Source organism: Polyodon spathula, chromosome 19 (assembly GCF_017654505.1).
Source record: "Polyodon spathula isolate WHYD16114869_AA chromosome 19, ASM1765450v1, whole genome shotgun sequence".
Classification (NCBI taxonomy): Eukaryota; Metazoa; Chordata; class Actinopteri; order Acipenseriformes; family Polyodontidae; genus Polyodon; species Polyodon spathula.
In genome coordinates this window covers 6,563,051-6,578,978 of record NC_054552.1, presented here as the reverse complement: position 1 = coordinate 6,578,978, position 15,928 = coordinate 6,563,051, and the positions used below count along the sequence as shown (strand labels likewise).

At 37.6% G+C, this 15,928-nt stretch overlaps 1 protein-coding gene across 4 annotated transcripts in view; it reads right to left on the bottom strand.

Moving 5' to 3' along the window:
* LOC121294290 (DENN domain-containing protein 2B-like) overlaps positions 1–15,928 on the bottom strand; it is a 64,501-nt gene that overhangs the window by 19,612 nt on the left and 28,961 nt on the right. For 3 of the 4 annotated variants that reach the window (XM_041217863.1, XM_041217864.1, XM_041217862.1), the window contains 6 exons: positions 10,550–11,788; positions 8,798–8,943; positions 3,717–3,853; positions 2,700–2,912; positions 1,019–1,115; positions 716–760 (listed from right to left, as the gene is read on the bottom strand). In XM_041217863.1, coding sequence (XP_041073797.1) covers positions 716–760; positions 1,019–1,115; positions 2,700–2,912; positions 3,717–3,853; positions 8,798–8,943; positions 10,550–11,788 — 1,877 coding nt within the window. Of the gene's footprint in view, positions 1–715; positions 761–1,018; positions 1,116–2,699; positions 2,913–3,716; positions 3,854–3,985; positions 4,087–8,797; positions 8,944–10,549; positions 11,789–15,928 lie in introns of those variants that run through there. The other variant, XM_041217865.1, reaches the window with a different exon arrangement.

Genomic DNA, 15,928 nt, shown 5'->3' with positions numbered 1-15,928 from the left:
TACTCCTATAATACCACCTTAAATCGCCTGTGAGCTGAAGTTATCATGTTTATTAGTTTAAACTGATTTAGTAATCTATGTTTTAGGGTTTGGTTTTAAATACTGCTGGATCATGAAAAACAAAAACAACAAAAAAAATTATTCTTGTTTGTTTTCATTTTTTGCAAATCTGCCAAGGTTTAAATTAAATAGCTACCCAGTGATTCATCCTTGAATCTATTCCATTAACAAGCTAGCAGTATCAATCTGATAAACAGAAATGCTATGACAAAATAAATTTGAGTGTACTACAGTACTTTTCTTTTCGATAACATCTTGAACCTTTAAGTGGGGAGTTTAATTCAGTTTACCCTGAAACATTAATTTACATATTGTTTGAGAGTAAATAGACATAAATATGGACTACTGAATATGCAAATAATTATCCAGCTAGTGATGTGTTGTAATGCCTCTCTTCATATATCTTTTTATAGTAATTGCTTTATTAGTTCTGTTGTCAGGGGACCGAGAGGTCGTTTTTCGTAATGCATGTCCTGGTTTAATGGGCTTTCAGACCTTAAGACACAGCTAGCATGCAAACCTGTCACAAATGTATATGTGGTCTGGATTGACAAAACAAGATTCCAGTGTCTCAAAGAGACAGCAGTACAGTGCCACGGGGTGCCAAGCCATCTCTCTGGAGACTGAGGCATGACTGTGCTCAGCGACCTCTCACCTTTGAACCTGTCATCAGAGTCGCTCTCACTCTCACTGTTCTCATCTGAAAAACACATACAAACAAGAGTCAGAAACACCCAGAAACACACACAGCACTAGGCAAAGTATTTGTGTTATCCATTAGACTTATGTTTAGAAGAAAATCCATACACTCTCACAAAAAAATGTCTGTTTAATTAAATACACTGGCAACATTTTTTACAGTACATCTGTTTTTATACATACGCTAGCATTATTTAAGTATCTTTGTGCTAGAATCTATATTGTTGTGGCAATTTATTTTGATAAAAAAGGACAATACCTCGCAATGATGATGTTTCGATATTGGCCATTGAAAGCTTCTTCAGCCTTTTCTTCCCTCTTTTCGCACTGTAGATAGAATTAATCCTTTGGACAAGCTGCAATGAAATGCACAAAATATAAAAAAGGCAGTGTTAAACTGGAAAGCAAATATGGACAGTCTGTTAAGCCATGTTTAAGGAAGCAGTTAAAGAAAGAATTGATATGAAATATGATGTGCAATAAAAACAAAAAAAAAAAAATCAGAGAGAAGCTGTAACAGACTGTCTACAACAATAAGATATTTCAAATGTGGACAGCTTAGCTGACATCCAAAATAGCAAAGATTTAATTGGTATATCCTCACTATTGTTGCCACTGCAAAGCTGATAATAGCCATTATCTTTTTGCATGCGGTTTCAGATTAATAAGTATGTTTCATTAATCACATTCCCTCTTAAGTACAACACATAAGGCTGGAGCAATGCCTTTTTTGCTGGTATGCTACAGTACAAGGTTTGTATTTACTATTATAGTGTATAGCACCAGGAAACAGACTGTGAGGATGTTGTTTTTAAGCCAGTTGTAGGCTATTCAATCCATTCCCAGTGGCTCTGAATGCACTCTACAGCCAATGGTAAAAAAAGCCACTGTTCTCCTCTACATGAAAAATGAATACATAAAGGCATTTTCAAATGCTTCAAATATGGTTGTGAAGTTTTACAAGTATCACAATATGCCAGTCACATGGAAAGAGGGTTCCAAAAGAAACGTGCACATAAAAATAGAGTTGTGACTCTAGTGCTATGGAGGTAGGCCTGAAGCTATTTACTGTTGGTCTGCAAACTGCCTTATGAAAGTCCAGCCATGGGTCAAAGAAGTGACCAAAATATAAATCTAAATTACTATAAAGCTGAATGAATTTACAACGTTAAAAAAAAAATTTATACAGGACATTTTTCCATCTCAGGTTTTACAGGACATTTTTCATCTCAGGTTACTGAGTGTATCATAATCTGAGGTGTATGGAGGCTGTCTGTCTCATCTGAGACAGACATTAACTATAAATATCAATTAAAAAATCTCTTGTCAAATTCTAATCAAACTTGAAAAGGCATTCTGTAGGAAGGTATTAAGAATGTCAGAATATGGGATCGCATGGAGGCACCCTGTCTGTCTGTCATTCTCTCTGTCTGTATGTCACAGTACGGTTTTACATATATCTAGAGAAGCTATTTAATTGTGACGTCACGTGCAATGAAAATGGACATACGTCAGGACAATCTTTTGAGAGTATCAGAATCTGGGTGTATACAAAGGCATCTATCAGTCTGTACATCATATCTACACGTAAGAGGATAAAAGTGATCTACAGTACATTTTCACATTACTGTTAGCTCTAATTTAGAATCTACAGCTATGGCCAAAAGTTTTGCATCACCCTATAGAATTAACACAGTTTGCTCAATAAGGTCGAATGAAACCTGCTGAATAATGTTACCCTAACATGTTGAATTACATTTCAAAATTGAACATGAAATACTGTACTACTATTATGGCTGCCAGTAGACTTTTTGTTATTTATTTTTTTGTATTGTCTTTGATTACATGATGTTAGATTAAAGATCTGAATTATATTCATATATATTTTATGGCAGGGGGTGACAGTCACTGCCGTGCTTGCTGATCGCAGGGTGTGTCACCTTGGGGACCCTCCTGGGCCTGCGTGTGGAGAGCTCGCTGGTGGTGCTCAGGCTGTCCTCGTTCAGGCTGCAGGAGAGTGGGGGCACACCGAGCTGGGGCAGGAGCAGCATGTCATCGTGGCTGTGCCTCTTGGAAAGCCGCGGGAGACGGTGGCTCTTCCTTTCTGAGGGCCCGGGAAGGCGTAGCGACTGACTGCTGGGCTTTGACGGGAGCTTGAAATGAGATAGTTTCAGATTAATATCAAACTGCTTTTACTGGTGACGAGCTGTAGACCAAGTTAAGTCAACTTACAGTATCCCCATACTATAGGCACTTAACATGCAGTATTAGTAGAACGGGGTTACTACAAAACAAAAAAAAAAACGCCCCCAAACATGGCCATGTCATGTACGTCTTTATCACATTTAACATTATAAAACCCAATGTGGATACAAATAAACCTATATATATATTTATATTTATATATATATATATATATATATATATATATATATATATATATATATATATATATATATTATAAATGCAACATTTGACGATTCTTAACTTATGTAACATTTATTTTACAAACTGATAAAATTTATTTTAAAGTTCTGCATCATTGAGGAACTGTGGAATGTTATTTTAAAATAAAAACAACCACTGATGGTGTTGCTTCAAGCACAGAGGAAATGATTACATATTGCAAGCACACGTTCCTCTAAACTTTTACAGGTGACTAAACCACTCAAGCGTTAAAGCGTTTTTTAAACACACATGGCACCTGCACCATTCAGTCTTAATGGGCCCAGGGCTTTAGGACAAACAGCATTCGAAATCCGTACACCCTCCCATTTATAGTATTTTACTAATTCCTTCCAAGAGTTGCCTTTTATTACAGCTGTCCAGCTGGAATGCATATCTTTCTGTCTCTAACTTCCACAGCATAATGCTTTAATTAATAATAACAATAAAAAAATACTTCTGGGTCTTGTTTTACAACATGACTGATTATTCCATTACAAGTAATGAATTACCTGGGGAGGTGTACTGTACTTCCTGTCCTGAGGAGTCCACATCCTGTGTAGTGAGTTCTCAGATGTCAGCTTGGATTTTCGGCCCTGGGAGCGGCCTTTCAGGTCCACATCCTCGTAAGGATTCTCTTTGGGGGATTCTGAGTGGCGTTTAAGGAGAGAAAAAAAAAACAGACTTCAGGAAAGTTGTTTAAAAGAAATAAAGAAAGAAAAGAAGAAAAAAGCATGCAAGTGTTTTAATAAAAATAAAAAAAAAAAACTCCTTGGCTTACAGTATGAGTCATGCTGCTGCCAGCAGCTGGAAAAGTTTGGAATAGACTGCTGGCTGTATTGACCATTAATTCTGGTGTCTGTCACAATAGTTACCATCAGGCAACAGCTAAAAGAAGAAAATGTATTTTCAAGATGTTGGGAAGACAATGAGTCAGTGCACTAGCATGTCTGCAGCCAGAGGTTAAGAGGCTTCCTTGGGCTTGACGTTGACTAATTTGTTGAAAGGAAATTATTTAATTATATTTGTTAATGACAGCATGTACCATTATCATAAGAAGCTTTTACATCTTGCAGTCATGTTTTGGGTCAACGATTAATATAGAGTTTTAGTGGTTTAATGGAGATTTTGGAACACAAAGCTAATGACTAGGACCCTGTTCACACTTGCAATTTGAGGGTTTCAGGGCCCTATATATAGCTTCAGGGCTATATTTATGAAGTCATTCCAATGTAGACATTTCCATACTACCACGCACACGAAAGGTAAATAGAAAGCTGATTAGGGCGATTCCCTTAATGAAGTTGTTGTTTACATGTGGGACAAGGGTTTTGTTATAGCCACATGATCTGTAATCTTCCAAGATAATGGGTAATGCTAATGTTCAGTCTTTAGTGTTAATGGTTAGTTACTGGAGAATAATAATAGCAAAGATAATAATAGTGAGTATACAATGTTTTTCCTTAGGAAGGAGCAGTAGGGTTATTAGGTGGTCAGTCGTGAGTTTGTCTTGTGAATGTCTTTGTGTCATTGTGTACAACCTGACAGTCATTTGCAATCTGAGTGAAGTATCCATAATGAAAATAAATATTTAAACCTATCAACACTAGCAAGTTGCTGTTTCCCGCATTCTAAATACCTCTGTGTTCTTGAGAGAATAATCTGATTGTGGGTGGAGGTACGCTTGGACCAACACCCCGTTACACACAATAACATTAAGTCAAAAAATGGTCTATATGATTTTATTTTTTTTAACATATACCATAAAATTGCTACTGTGCTGCATTGAAAAAAAAAATATTAATAAGAAACATCTACTACAAAAGGATTACTGTATATCCCAGTAGCTCTTCCATTCTGAGTGCAGGCTATCATTCCATAAATAAAAAACAGCAGTTCACCACAATTTAGGCCTGCTTTTCAGTCACATATGTGAACACGCAAAGCCCCTTAAAAACGCAAATGTGACAGGGGTTACAGAACAGGGCCGGCCCAGTAGCATGAACACGGTCTGATTTGAAGCAGTAATCTTCCCAAAATACCTTTTTACAGATTAACGGAGATAATGACTCACCCACATACAGTGAAATGGCACAGTTTTAACTCCATTTACAGGCACCAACCATAACGGTAAGCATTAGTACTCAATAAACTAATACAATTTCCACATTGCATGCGTAAAAAACATGCCATTGTCATTCACTTAATTCATAATCCCATGTTGAAAACGCGTTGATCGTCTTTGTATTGTATTGTATTCAGTAGGTAGTGTGAACAGGATATCTTTGAACCCTTTATTCATTTTAGCAAACCTTTCACACACCACAACTGAAACCCTAAAATTTACACTTTCCTGTAATGAGAAAGACTTGTCCTGGAATCATTTCCAAGGGCTGAAAGCTTCACTGATGAAAGAATTCTTTCACACAAACCTACCAGCTAAACCACATTCTGCCCAGCCACGCAGCAGTAACTGCAGACTCTATTATAGCAGATCTCTATTATAGTAGTTCTTTCTTCCAGGATTCTTTGTTCACTTGGCAACTTACATGTCACAAAAGGAAATAAATGTAATACTAACTTGTACAAAGGAAGGTCCTATCAAGTTTCAGCACAAATCAGGAAAGTGGTTTTCAATATGTAAAAGTGTGACATACATAACATACATACTGTATGTTTGTCTCTCTATATCCCTGTCGCTGGGGAGATTCATCCCCATGGGGAGAAAATAAAAGCTAGAATCTAGATCAAAATTGTTTTAGGGAACTTTAAATCTTCCTTTTCTGTTCCAAAATGTTTAGAATTTTAGAATGTCTTACTTAAATCCTGCTGAAACGTTTTAGAGGTTTATATCATTACTGTACAAACCCCTGTAAGCTATATTTGCTCTTGTAATATGACTGCATAATAACAGTGCTTGGGGGAAAATTATGTGTTTCTTTTGCAGCCAATGAAGTTGAAAGTAGGTATTAACTGCTCTGATTACTACATTCAAAATAATCTTTGACGACAGCATATTTATTAAGTGTTCACATTAACCTTTCATATTTCATGATTTAGCAGCTTACAAAATAAACATATTTCTGCCAGGTGTGACAATACAACGCATGACAAAAAGTACAGTAGAATCTACTGTATTTATATGGCACAGGAATCGCCATAAAAGAGTTTGGTTTGTATATCTTCGTGTGTTTATTTTTACCATGATTTCAATGACATGACCTGCATTAGTTTTTTACGTCACTATAAATTTCGCTACAAAAAGACTTGCACTTCTACATTCGTCTTAATCTTCAAAACAGGGTGTGTGTTACTTCTGGTGATAAATACAAAAGCAAGTTGGTATATTTATAAACTTGCACATTTTCAGTTTCTTTTATTTTAATGTGTGCAATCATTCAACAATGTGTGCAATCAAGCCACACACCACCTTCTGGAACGAGAACGCCAAAGACAGCTGGACAGTTCCCATTCTACAGTAACATTGACACAAGCTGGAAACTACTTAGATATTAATATCATAAAGAACAATATGATTGAAGCAACAGCACTACTCAGAACAGTTGAAAAGGCATTTGAAGTTATTTAATCTTCTGTTCTTTTCCACAGAAAGCTGAGATATGTTTTTATTAATGCAAGTATGCCCCTGAAATATTTAGCAATTATTTCTGCTTTGCTTTAGTTAGAAGGCCTGACAACAGCTGCCATTGAATTGTTTCTACTGGCAAATTAGTAGTATTATTTCACTGCATTGGAATTTCATAATGTACTGTATTACAATGGGAATTCACACATAAACACTCTTCACTAATGGTACGCTAATGTAGTCTAAGGGTCTGTTAACTCACAGGGTTTCTGGGTCGTAAAACCATACAGGGTAAGGAAGAATGTGAACACTGCAACTGGAGGGGATTACAGGTCATTAGTCAGGAGTTTAATCACAACACACTTATTCAATGCAGGACAGCTGGCTCAACCCAATGCAACACGGGCCTGTATGGGCCTCCATTTATTTCAAAGTATATACCCCGGACTGACCTGGCTGGTTACCTGAGCAAACAAACACGGCACACTACATTTCGATTCAACAAGCTCAAGGAAAATTTTACAAAGCACGAACCTGCATCAGTTTCATTACACGCATTACCACGATAGAAGATTTAATACATTTCCTGTGCACTTACTTTGTGTTTAAAAGCTTGTGTCCCTCATTTTCAAGACAGTTAAAGAAATGAAAAAGCACATTCTGTAGCTCTCATACAGTAACTAGAAACACTGTAATCACTTCAGACTAAAAGCAAGTCATAGAATTTCATCATAACAGAAGGACAGCTGTTTATATTACCAACGATATGTATGCGTAACAAAAGGATTAATGAAACATGGATTTTTTGTTTTTCAGGTGGCCTGATTGTGGTTATTACCATATATAACTATGCACTCTGTCTCACTCTGAGGAACTTGGCAGTTATTTGGATCCAAAACTTACAAGAAGACTTATTAAAAGACCAAGTATGGCTATATCCAATTAAATTGCAAATGTCACACTTCCTTATAAGCAGAACCCCACCCCGATCAAGGGTTCTCCAAAGCACAGTTGTGCTGCCAGAGATAATTGGACATCTCTATGAAGCGGCCTGAATTGACTCTTAACATAAAAGGCAACAAAATGTATCAACTCAAAATATTTTCATACTTCATTTATGAAAAGCAGACTCAACAAACATATAGGGGATGCAAGATTAATTTGAACCGTGACTTCCAAATTCCACAGAGCCACATCAAGACAGACATTATATAACCCACATGTGCATCTTGGCAATCACTTTCATGCTGTCCATGGAAACAGCCTGTTACAGTGCAGTAGAATAGATTAATAGGCATGCTCATATATATGAATTAATATATGATTAATTATTTATTAAATACAGTTTTCATTCTTGCTAAATAAGCAATGGAACTAGATGCTGTACACATAAGAACAAGCATTTATAAAGAATACAATATGTAATGAAAAGGCGCAATATGTTCCTGTTGGATGGTATACTGAAGAGTGTTCTATACAGTCCACATTTATGAACGTCCAGCCAGGACTGCCAGACTTATGTAAAGTGTTTACTTTATGAACATAAACCAATATGCCTGACTTAACTATTTTTAAGTATGACAAACCACATTTTTTTTCAAAATGCATTACAAATGTAATTTATTTAATAATGTTCAATAATAGTGCAGCCGATGTTACTATATAGTTCATGTTTGCATAAGGTGACTCTTCTATGTTTCCAAAAGTCATGATTCACAGACAGGACTAAGAAAAAAAAACACAGACTTTCGATGTTTGTATGAGTTTTACAGAGCCTAGTTTATTGTATTTTGTTGAGTCCATTGTGTATGTGCCTTTATATTTATTGCTATTGGCTGAAAAGTTCCACATACAGTAAATATGCAGTATTTCCCGGCATCTAAGTAAAGCTAAGAATGCGCGAACACACTTAGTATTAACGTATCAGCTTGAGAGCCCTACTGACTACTGCTGTGTGTGGCCTGGGCATAAGTACAAACGAAAAATATCAGCATGGAAAATTCTTACCTACAATGTCTTCATAAGCATTCTCTTGTAAAGTGCTCTTGGAACTGAATCGACTGAGGGTCTCGGGGGAGGCAGTACCGTTCTCAGTCGGGGAGGGTGTGTGTGAGGACTGGAGGCTTGCAGCATCTTCAAACTCCAAGGATTTTCTAGCAAACACAAGTAAAATGGTTTGCTCTTTCCACTTTTAATCAGCCACGATGCAGAAACATTACAAAAAATATTTTATTCGTTTTGACATCGATAACATTCAAGAGATAGGAGATTAAAAACAAATCCTAAACATTTAACAGTATGAGATACTTCAGCTTGAAACAGTATGCTTATACTAACAGGCACCTCTGATTAGCATGTGGGGTGATGAGGCACATTGGCAGTGATGTGTGGGAAAGCTTGGATTGACACTGCCAGAGCAGTACCTACCCTGGATTCATACAATAGTGAAAGCACAAGCTCTCTAAATTGGTCATTTTTGTTGTTTAAATGAGAAGAAATTTCTTCTACTCACTGGACTGGATGCTAGCCCTAACCAAAATACTAATACTAATAAACAATTCTAGCAATACGTTTTGCAGTTTTAATTATTCAGGATACTGCAGTTTAAAATATTGTTTGTTGACATCTTTTTCCACCAGTTTACAATGGATTTTTATTTTTTATGGATTTGAAATTAATGGGTTTCCACAAAGCTATTTGGAACTTGTTGAAAAGACCATATGAAATTTAGAATGTTTTACAGCTTTGGACAGGAATTGTCGGCTTCCATTCAAAAAAGTCTGTTTTGAATTATATTATAGTTCAACTGGATTGTATTACAGGGTTTATACCTTTGGTTTTACTTTTGACTATATTCTTGTTGTAAAATTAAATGACTTTCTTTATAGCACCATTATTTTCCTTTCTGCCATTGTAGCTGACTTGCTACGTGCAAGCTATCTTTTCATCACGTCAACAGGGAGCTGGGAACATAAAAGCATATGGGGGGGGGGGGGGGGGGGGGGGGGTTGCCCACATCAGTGTGGGCAGCGCCAAGTGAGACAAGCTGTTTATTGTTTTTGGTGTGGCCCTGGGAATAATCGTCCCAATAAACCGTGGATTCGAGTACCTGCTAATTCTGTGTGTCTTTTTTCTTCATTTTCCACCATAAGTTACAGTATTAATTTGGCTTGTGGGCATTGAAAATCATTTCTGGAACAAAAATGCCAATATTGGACCCTGACAACCACATTACAAAACAGGTTACTCTATATATTAAACTGACATAAAGCCTGAACTAGTAATTTATAGATGCTTTAAAAATACCTCCAAGGTTATATTTCGAATGGGGTTGTGTTTGATCAAGTGAATATTGCTCTCTGAAGCTGATTCATTAAAATTTTGTTTTCAAATTAAAGCAAAGTCCAGACAAAATGAAAACTGCGCAGTGAAATACAATGATAATATTGTGGACTACAGATGGGTCTGTAATTGTTGGAATATATTATACACCTCTTTAGAAAATTAATATGCATTACCGGTTTGGTGTGTATTTTGGAGTGGTTTTATTCTGTACTTAAAATAAGAGCACATAAAAATCACATGCTTTTAAACATATAAACATAATAAATATAACTAACAGTAAAATGCAAACCCTGACCTGTGTCCTTTACCCTTTGCTATATTCTCGGGCCACTTCTGATGTGGTAAACCAGCAAAACTTAATAAATAATCTTCGGTCATAAGATATGCAAAATGAAGGAATTCAAGGACTCTTACCTGTTTTGTACCTTCCTGTGGAAGATGCTCTCTTTCTTCTGTCTCCTGGTGACAGGTGGTGCCGGTGTTGATGGAAGTGGGGGAGGGGATGCAGAGATTGGGGTGGGAGGTAGTCCATTGCTAGCCGTGCTTTTGTGGTTCCTGTCAGCTTCGTACTCAAAGGTGCGTTTGGGTTTGGGTACAGGGTTTACTGAAGTGTTGTCAGGATTTTCGGGAAGCAGTTCAGGACAATAGGAGCTTTCAGAACTCACACTGAACCTTTGCTTCATTTTAGAAACCTTGTCAGTCCCAGGGGTAGAATCTGGTTCCGTTACCACAGAGCTGAAGCTGCCCCTTTTGCTGTTGCACACGCTTCCGGCATCATCTGGGGAGCCTATAGTGAAGGACTTCTTTCGTACCTTGTCTGCTCCATAGCAATTGCTGAGGAACTGAGGAGGACCCCGACTGGGGCTGTCCTTCAGTGCCTGCTCGATTTTCTGTATCCTGTTCAGCACAGCTGAAGTCTCCTTCCTTGAGGTTGAGCGGAGGAAAGCATTAGCCGGCTCGATCTTACTCAGTCTCTTTTCGAATCTGGGGAGAGGCTCTTTATCCAAGGCCTCCTCTTCTTCAGTCTCAGGGTAAGAGCACTCAGAGAACGTTCTGCTCATTCTCTTGATTCCCTTGAAGTCAAAGGTCTTCTCGCTGCAAGGGGAGGGCAGCATGATCGGACAACCCTCGTTGCCAACTCTATCTCCAAGCGGTCTCTTGTCCAGACAGAGGCTCATCCTAGCAGGAGTTGCCTTCCTGCACTCCCATTCAGAAATTTTCTTCCGGATGCCCAGGGACTGAGAACAAACACTACTCCTGCTCAGGGAGAGACTCCTGTGGTTTGAGGCAGGTCCCAAGGACAGCGTGCTCCAGCCAAGCTGGTTGCTGCTTACTCCATCCTTGGCCAAGTCCTCCTGATGGTTCTCCTTCTGGTCCTTGCCTCCTCCCAGAGGTTTATAAAGTGATAGCTTTGTGTCCAGGCAGCCAATGCTGACAGATTTCAGGAGTCTGTTTTGAGAGTCGATGTCAGAGGGCAGTGTGGAGCCACTCCTTAGGGTCGAGGCTCTATTGCTCCAGTTCTTGAGACTTAGAAGCTTAGAGTCTGACGCCTTGGCATACCTTCCCTTCCGGCAGGGCTCGTCACTATCACTCAGAGGGTGTGTGGGACCTTTCACTGGGGAAGAAATAGGGGGTGGAGACGCTGACTGGCACCTGGAGGGAAGGAAAAAAAAATTATAACTTTATAGTAGCTTCTGAATTTAAACTGGTTCTTAAACATTAGGTCTAAAAAAAAAATAAAAAATGCAACAGGGAATACTGTGCAAACACTGCTAACACTGATCCCAAACATTATGAATTCTACACAGGACGAAGGTATGCTGCAAGCCAATAAATGTACTATAGCTGGTACATTACACACCTTTTGAAGCACACCAACTGACTTCTTTACAGCTGTCACCTAAAAACCCTTTAAAAGAAGGATAGGCAAGTTCTCAGCACCGCTCGTTTTCAGTGCTGAGAAGCGAAGCACTGTTGTGAAATCTAAGCCACAGGATCACTGAATCATGACACCGTGACGTTACAGTTGGGTGCAGTTTGGGAAACAGACGGAAACTGGCATGAAGCACAGGCAGCGACTCAGTGGACAGGTTGAGGCAAATAATACTCCTCCTACAGTACACTCTTTCAATCAAATCCCCACTTCCCTTTTAACTGAAAACAGTTGGTTACTTGTGATATTTCCATATATTTCCAATCTTGACTGACAGCCTCAGATTTCAGAACTCTGCACCACATTCATCAGTGTTCTGTACACTCTACATGTGTCTCCAATGATTGGTCTTACAGCAGAGGACCTTGCCGCGTATGTGAGCATTTCATTTACTGTACAAAACACAACACAAACATCAGCTTTTTTTTTTTTTATTCACAGTGATTGAGCATTTTGAAGTTATGTATAAAATATATATATATATATATATATATATATATATATATATATATATATATATATATATATATATAATTGCAATATATTTGCATGTTGAAAAACGTACAACTATGTTACGTTGTACTAAAATATATATATATATATATATATATATATATATATATATATATATATTACCAGTAATACACTATACAAGTTATTTTCTCCCCTATTGGCAGACAATTTGGACAATGGTCAGAATTTGGTTCACTTTGCAACAAGCACAGCCAAGCAGAAATAAACATTAAAAATAAAAAAGACCCAAAACCAATCTGAGACATATTAGTGATAAAATATTCAGACTCATTCTATTTGTTAACTGATTAATACTGTTTCCATAAAATCTGTCAACGATACAGGTATGTCTGGCCTTGCGTCCTATTCGAGAATGCCTTTGACAATGCCACAGAAAAACAGTTTATCACCAACTGTAATTTGAAATCAATGCTTGAAATTTAAAACTCCACACAATTTTCTGTTGCCTGTTAAAAAAGCCAACAGCAATAACCACTCCTGATCACATTCACAAACTATTATATTTTAAATAATAATAAATGGCTGTACTGTATGTCATCACAATCACACACTCGAACATACTGTCCTTACCTTGTAACTTATCAATAGTGCACCTCATCTTACGAAGTACTGCACACAGCTTTCTGCACATTTAGGACTTGGCAGATCTAGGCTCAAGTCCAACAACCACACAGTTAATTACATCTGAAAACTGTAATCAACTAGCCAGCAGCATATGCCCTATACTCTGATAATTAAAAAAAAAATTGTAGACAGATTATTTCAATGCTTACGTAAAACAATTTTAATGCAAATACTCATATGACTAGTTTATCTACAGCAGTAGCACATTTTAAGAGTGTTGATCGCAATTTAGATTCCTGAATTTTCACCAACACAAACACTCTTGCTTGCACAGTTTTGTTCTTGATAAATTTGGTTAAACATAAAAAGAAAAATCAGCATGGCCTTCATAAGGGCTGTAACGTTTATTTAAGCAACAGAAGTTGGAGTGACTTGTGCAATTGATTAACTTTAAGCTATGCATGATTCCAGAATGATGACAATGACCCTCATTTGTTCCGAAACCAATCATTCCAGCCATCTGCCTAACTAACCTCTGCATGTAGAAGGTTCTGGTATTCCTGCTTTCCCTGCGTTTCAATGAAGTACCTTTGCAACGGCCTCTGCTGGGGGTCAGTGGCACTGCTGCCAACCTTCCTTGGAGGCGGCTGATGTTCAGACCTCCCCTCTAGAGCTGCTTTATGGGAACGAAGCTGGGCCCTGGATCAAATCAAAGTTACTAAGCACAAAACAAACCCTTTGCCACTGTCCTGCAAAAAAAGAATTTCAATTACCCTAAATAATCTTATAAAGTGCTTTCAAGCATGCAAGACTAAACCAGCAGTTAAAGATATCCCTGCATGTTATACTGCAGCACAAGACTGAACAATATTATTTGTTGTTATTGCTTTTTCATCATGCAGCTTGTGCCAGACAATCCCTGAGTGTTTCATCATCACAAAAAAAAATGCACTCACCCCAGTACAGAAACGTCACTTTGCAAAACAAGTCTCAACAGCAGAACAGGTGTCATTAAATCAATTCTATAATAAGAAGTACTTGCAGTACCATGGGACATGGCCTTCAGTTCAATACATTTGTAGAGGGCACCAAGGCCACTAAACTTAAGTCAAGGCCAAAGTGTGTTGTGTAATTTTGCTTAGAATTCATATATAAAGCTAATTATTGGCTACGTGAAGGAACAACATCTATTTATTTATTCCGAAAATGCTGGGTTTTTGGTCGCCAAAATCCAATTGTTGGGTGACACTTTAGGAGCAAATTGGTTGCTACCATATTCAACTGCTTAAGACACTAAAGTGATACTAAAACAGTAACCTATGTTAGTACTCACTTGTTTGTTACCTCATTCTGTTAAACAGGTAATATATGCAGCTGATGACTGCAATGAACTCTGCATTTGATATTTGAGATATTTTGCAAGTGTTGTGTAGGGAATTGGTGACCGCACCTTTAATTGTGTCCTGTTGTATTGGAAATGGCAAGCTGCAGCTGGCATACTCAGAATAGTGCCATCCTGGTCTATATAACACAGCCAGCTCTTATTTTTTTACTGTACAAGTAACCATTTATAGCGTCAATAAAAAACAAGTTTCAGTGAGTTAGTTCTGTTATTTACGATATTAAATGCACCCCAGTAAACACAGCATCATATATGTTAGATATTTCTATTCTCACAATCTGAAAACTAAATTTAATGAATGGGAGCTTTACTACTGCAATCAAATAAGCTGCAGTACATTTCATTTAATTACAGTCCCAAGTATTTATATGCGTTCTGCTGAAGTACAAAACTTAAATTACATTTACTGTTTTTCATTATGGTAACATCTTAAATTACCCTGTCTGCTTCTTTGTAACGAATATATCTGGGATAGATGCTAAAGAAGATGCATCAAGCGATAAAATCTGTTCATGTTAACTCCAAACTTTATTTAGTCACCATAAGATTTAAGTATGGGAATGACAACACTGGTTTAGGAGCTCACAAAGAGAGCTTTTTCAACTTGATACGGTAACCTTATTACTTCCCATTTTATTTTTTGTTAATTATTGACCTCTTGTTGCATTTCAGCCTTTCATTATAATTCTTTATTAAGTTTTTGAGGCATTTTGTTAATGGCACGTTGTGTTTTTATTGTTTTTCGTTCCTGTTCTAAATTTTTGGAATGCAACGTTTCACTTTAAGTTAAAACGTACTCACACAAGTTTGGTGACCATCACAACTGCGGCATGAACCTGGGTTACCGTACTGTGCTCTGTGTTAGCATGTAACCACGTAATCATGCTATCATTTGGGTCTAAACAATTCCTAATACAGGCGTCTCTCTAGCTGCTGTAGCTAAAAGGGCACTGCGGCCATAATGGCTGTGAATAGACATACATTTTGAGGGGCATGACAGCGGCAATTGATAAGGGCACCTGTGGCAACTGCTGCATGACCGGCGTTATATTCGAGCCCTGCTATTGCCAATATTAGATTGTCTTCAACTAGCTACGAGTACCTTTATAGTCTAAAGTAAAGCTTTAGACAACCATCCTGGCAAATGCCTACAGTATGTTGGCATCAGATAACATATAAAACAAGAGACAGAAATGAAACAGCTCTCGGTAATATAAACAGTATGGTCCATAATCCATATGGAATTCATAATGAACTAAACGCCGACTCCATGGGACTAATAGTAGCAAGCCCTAATGGCATCCATGCTTCATTCACTGCGAACATGGACGTTTACTGACATCATCCTATATAACTTTAC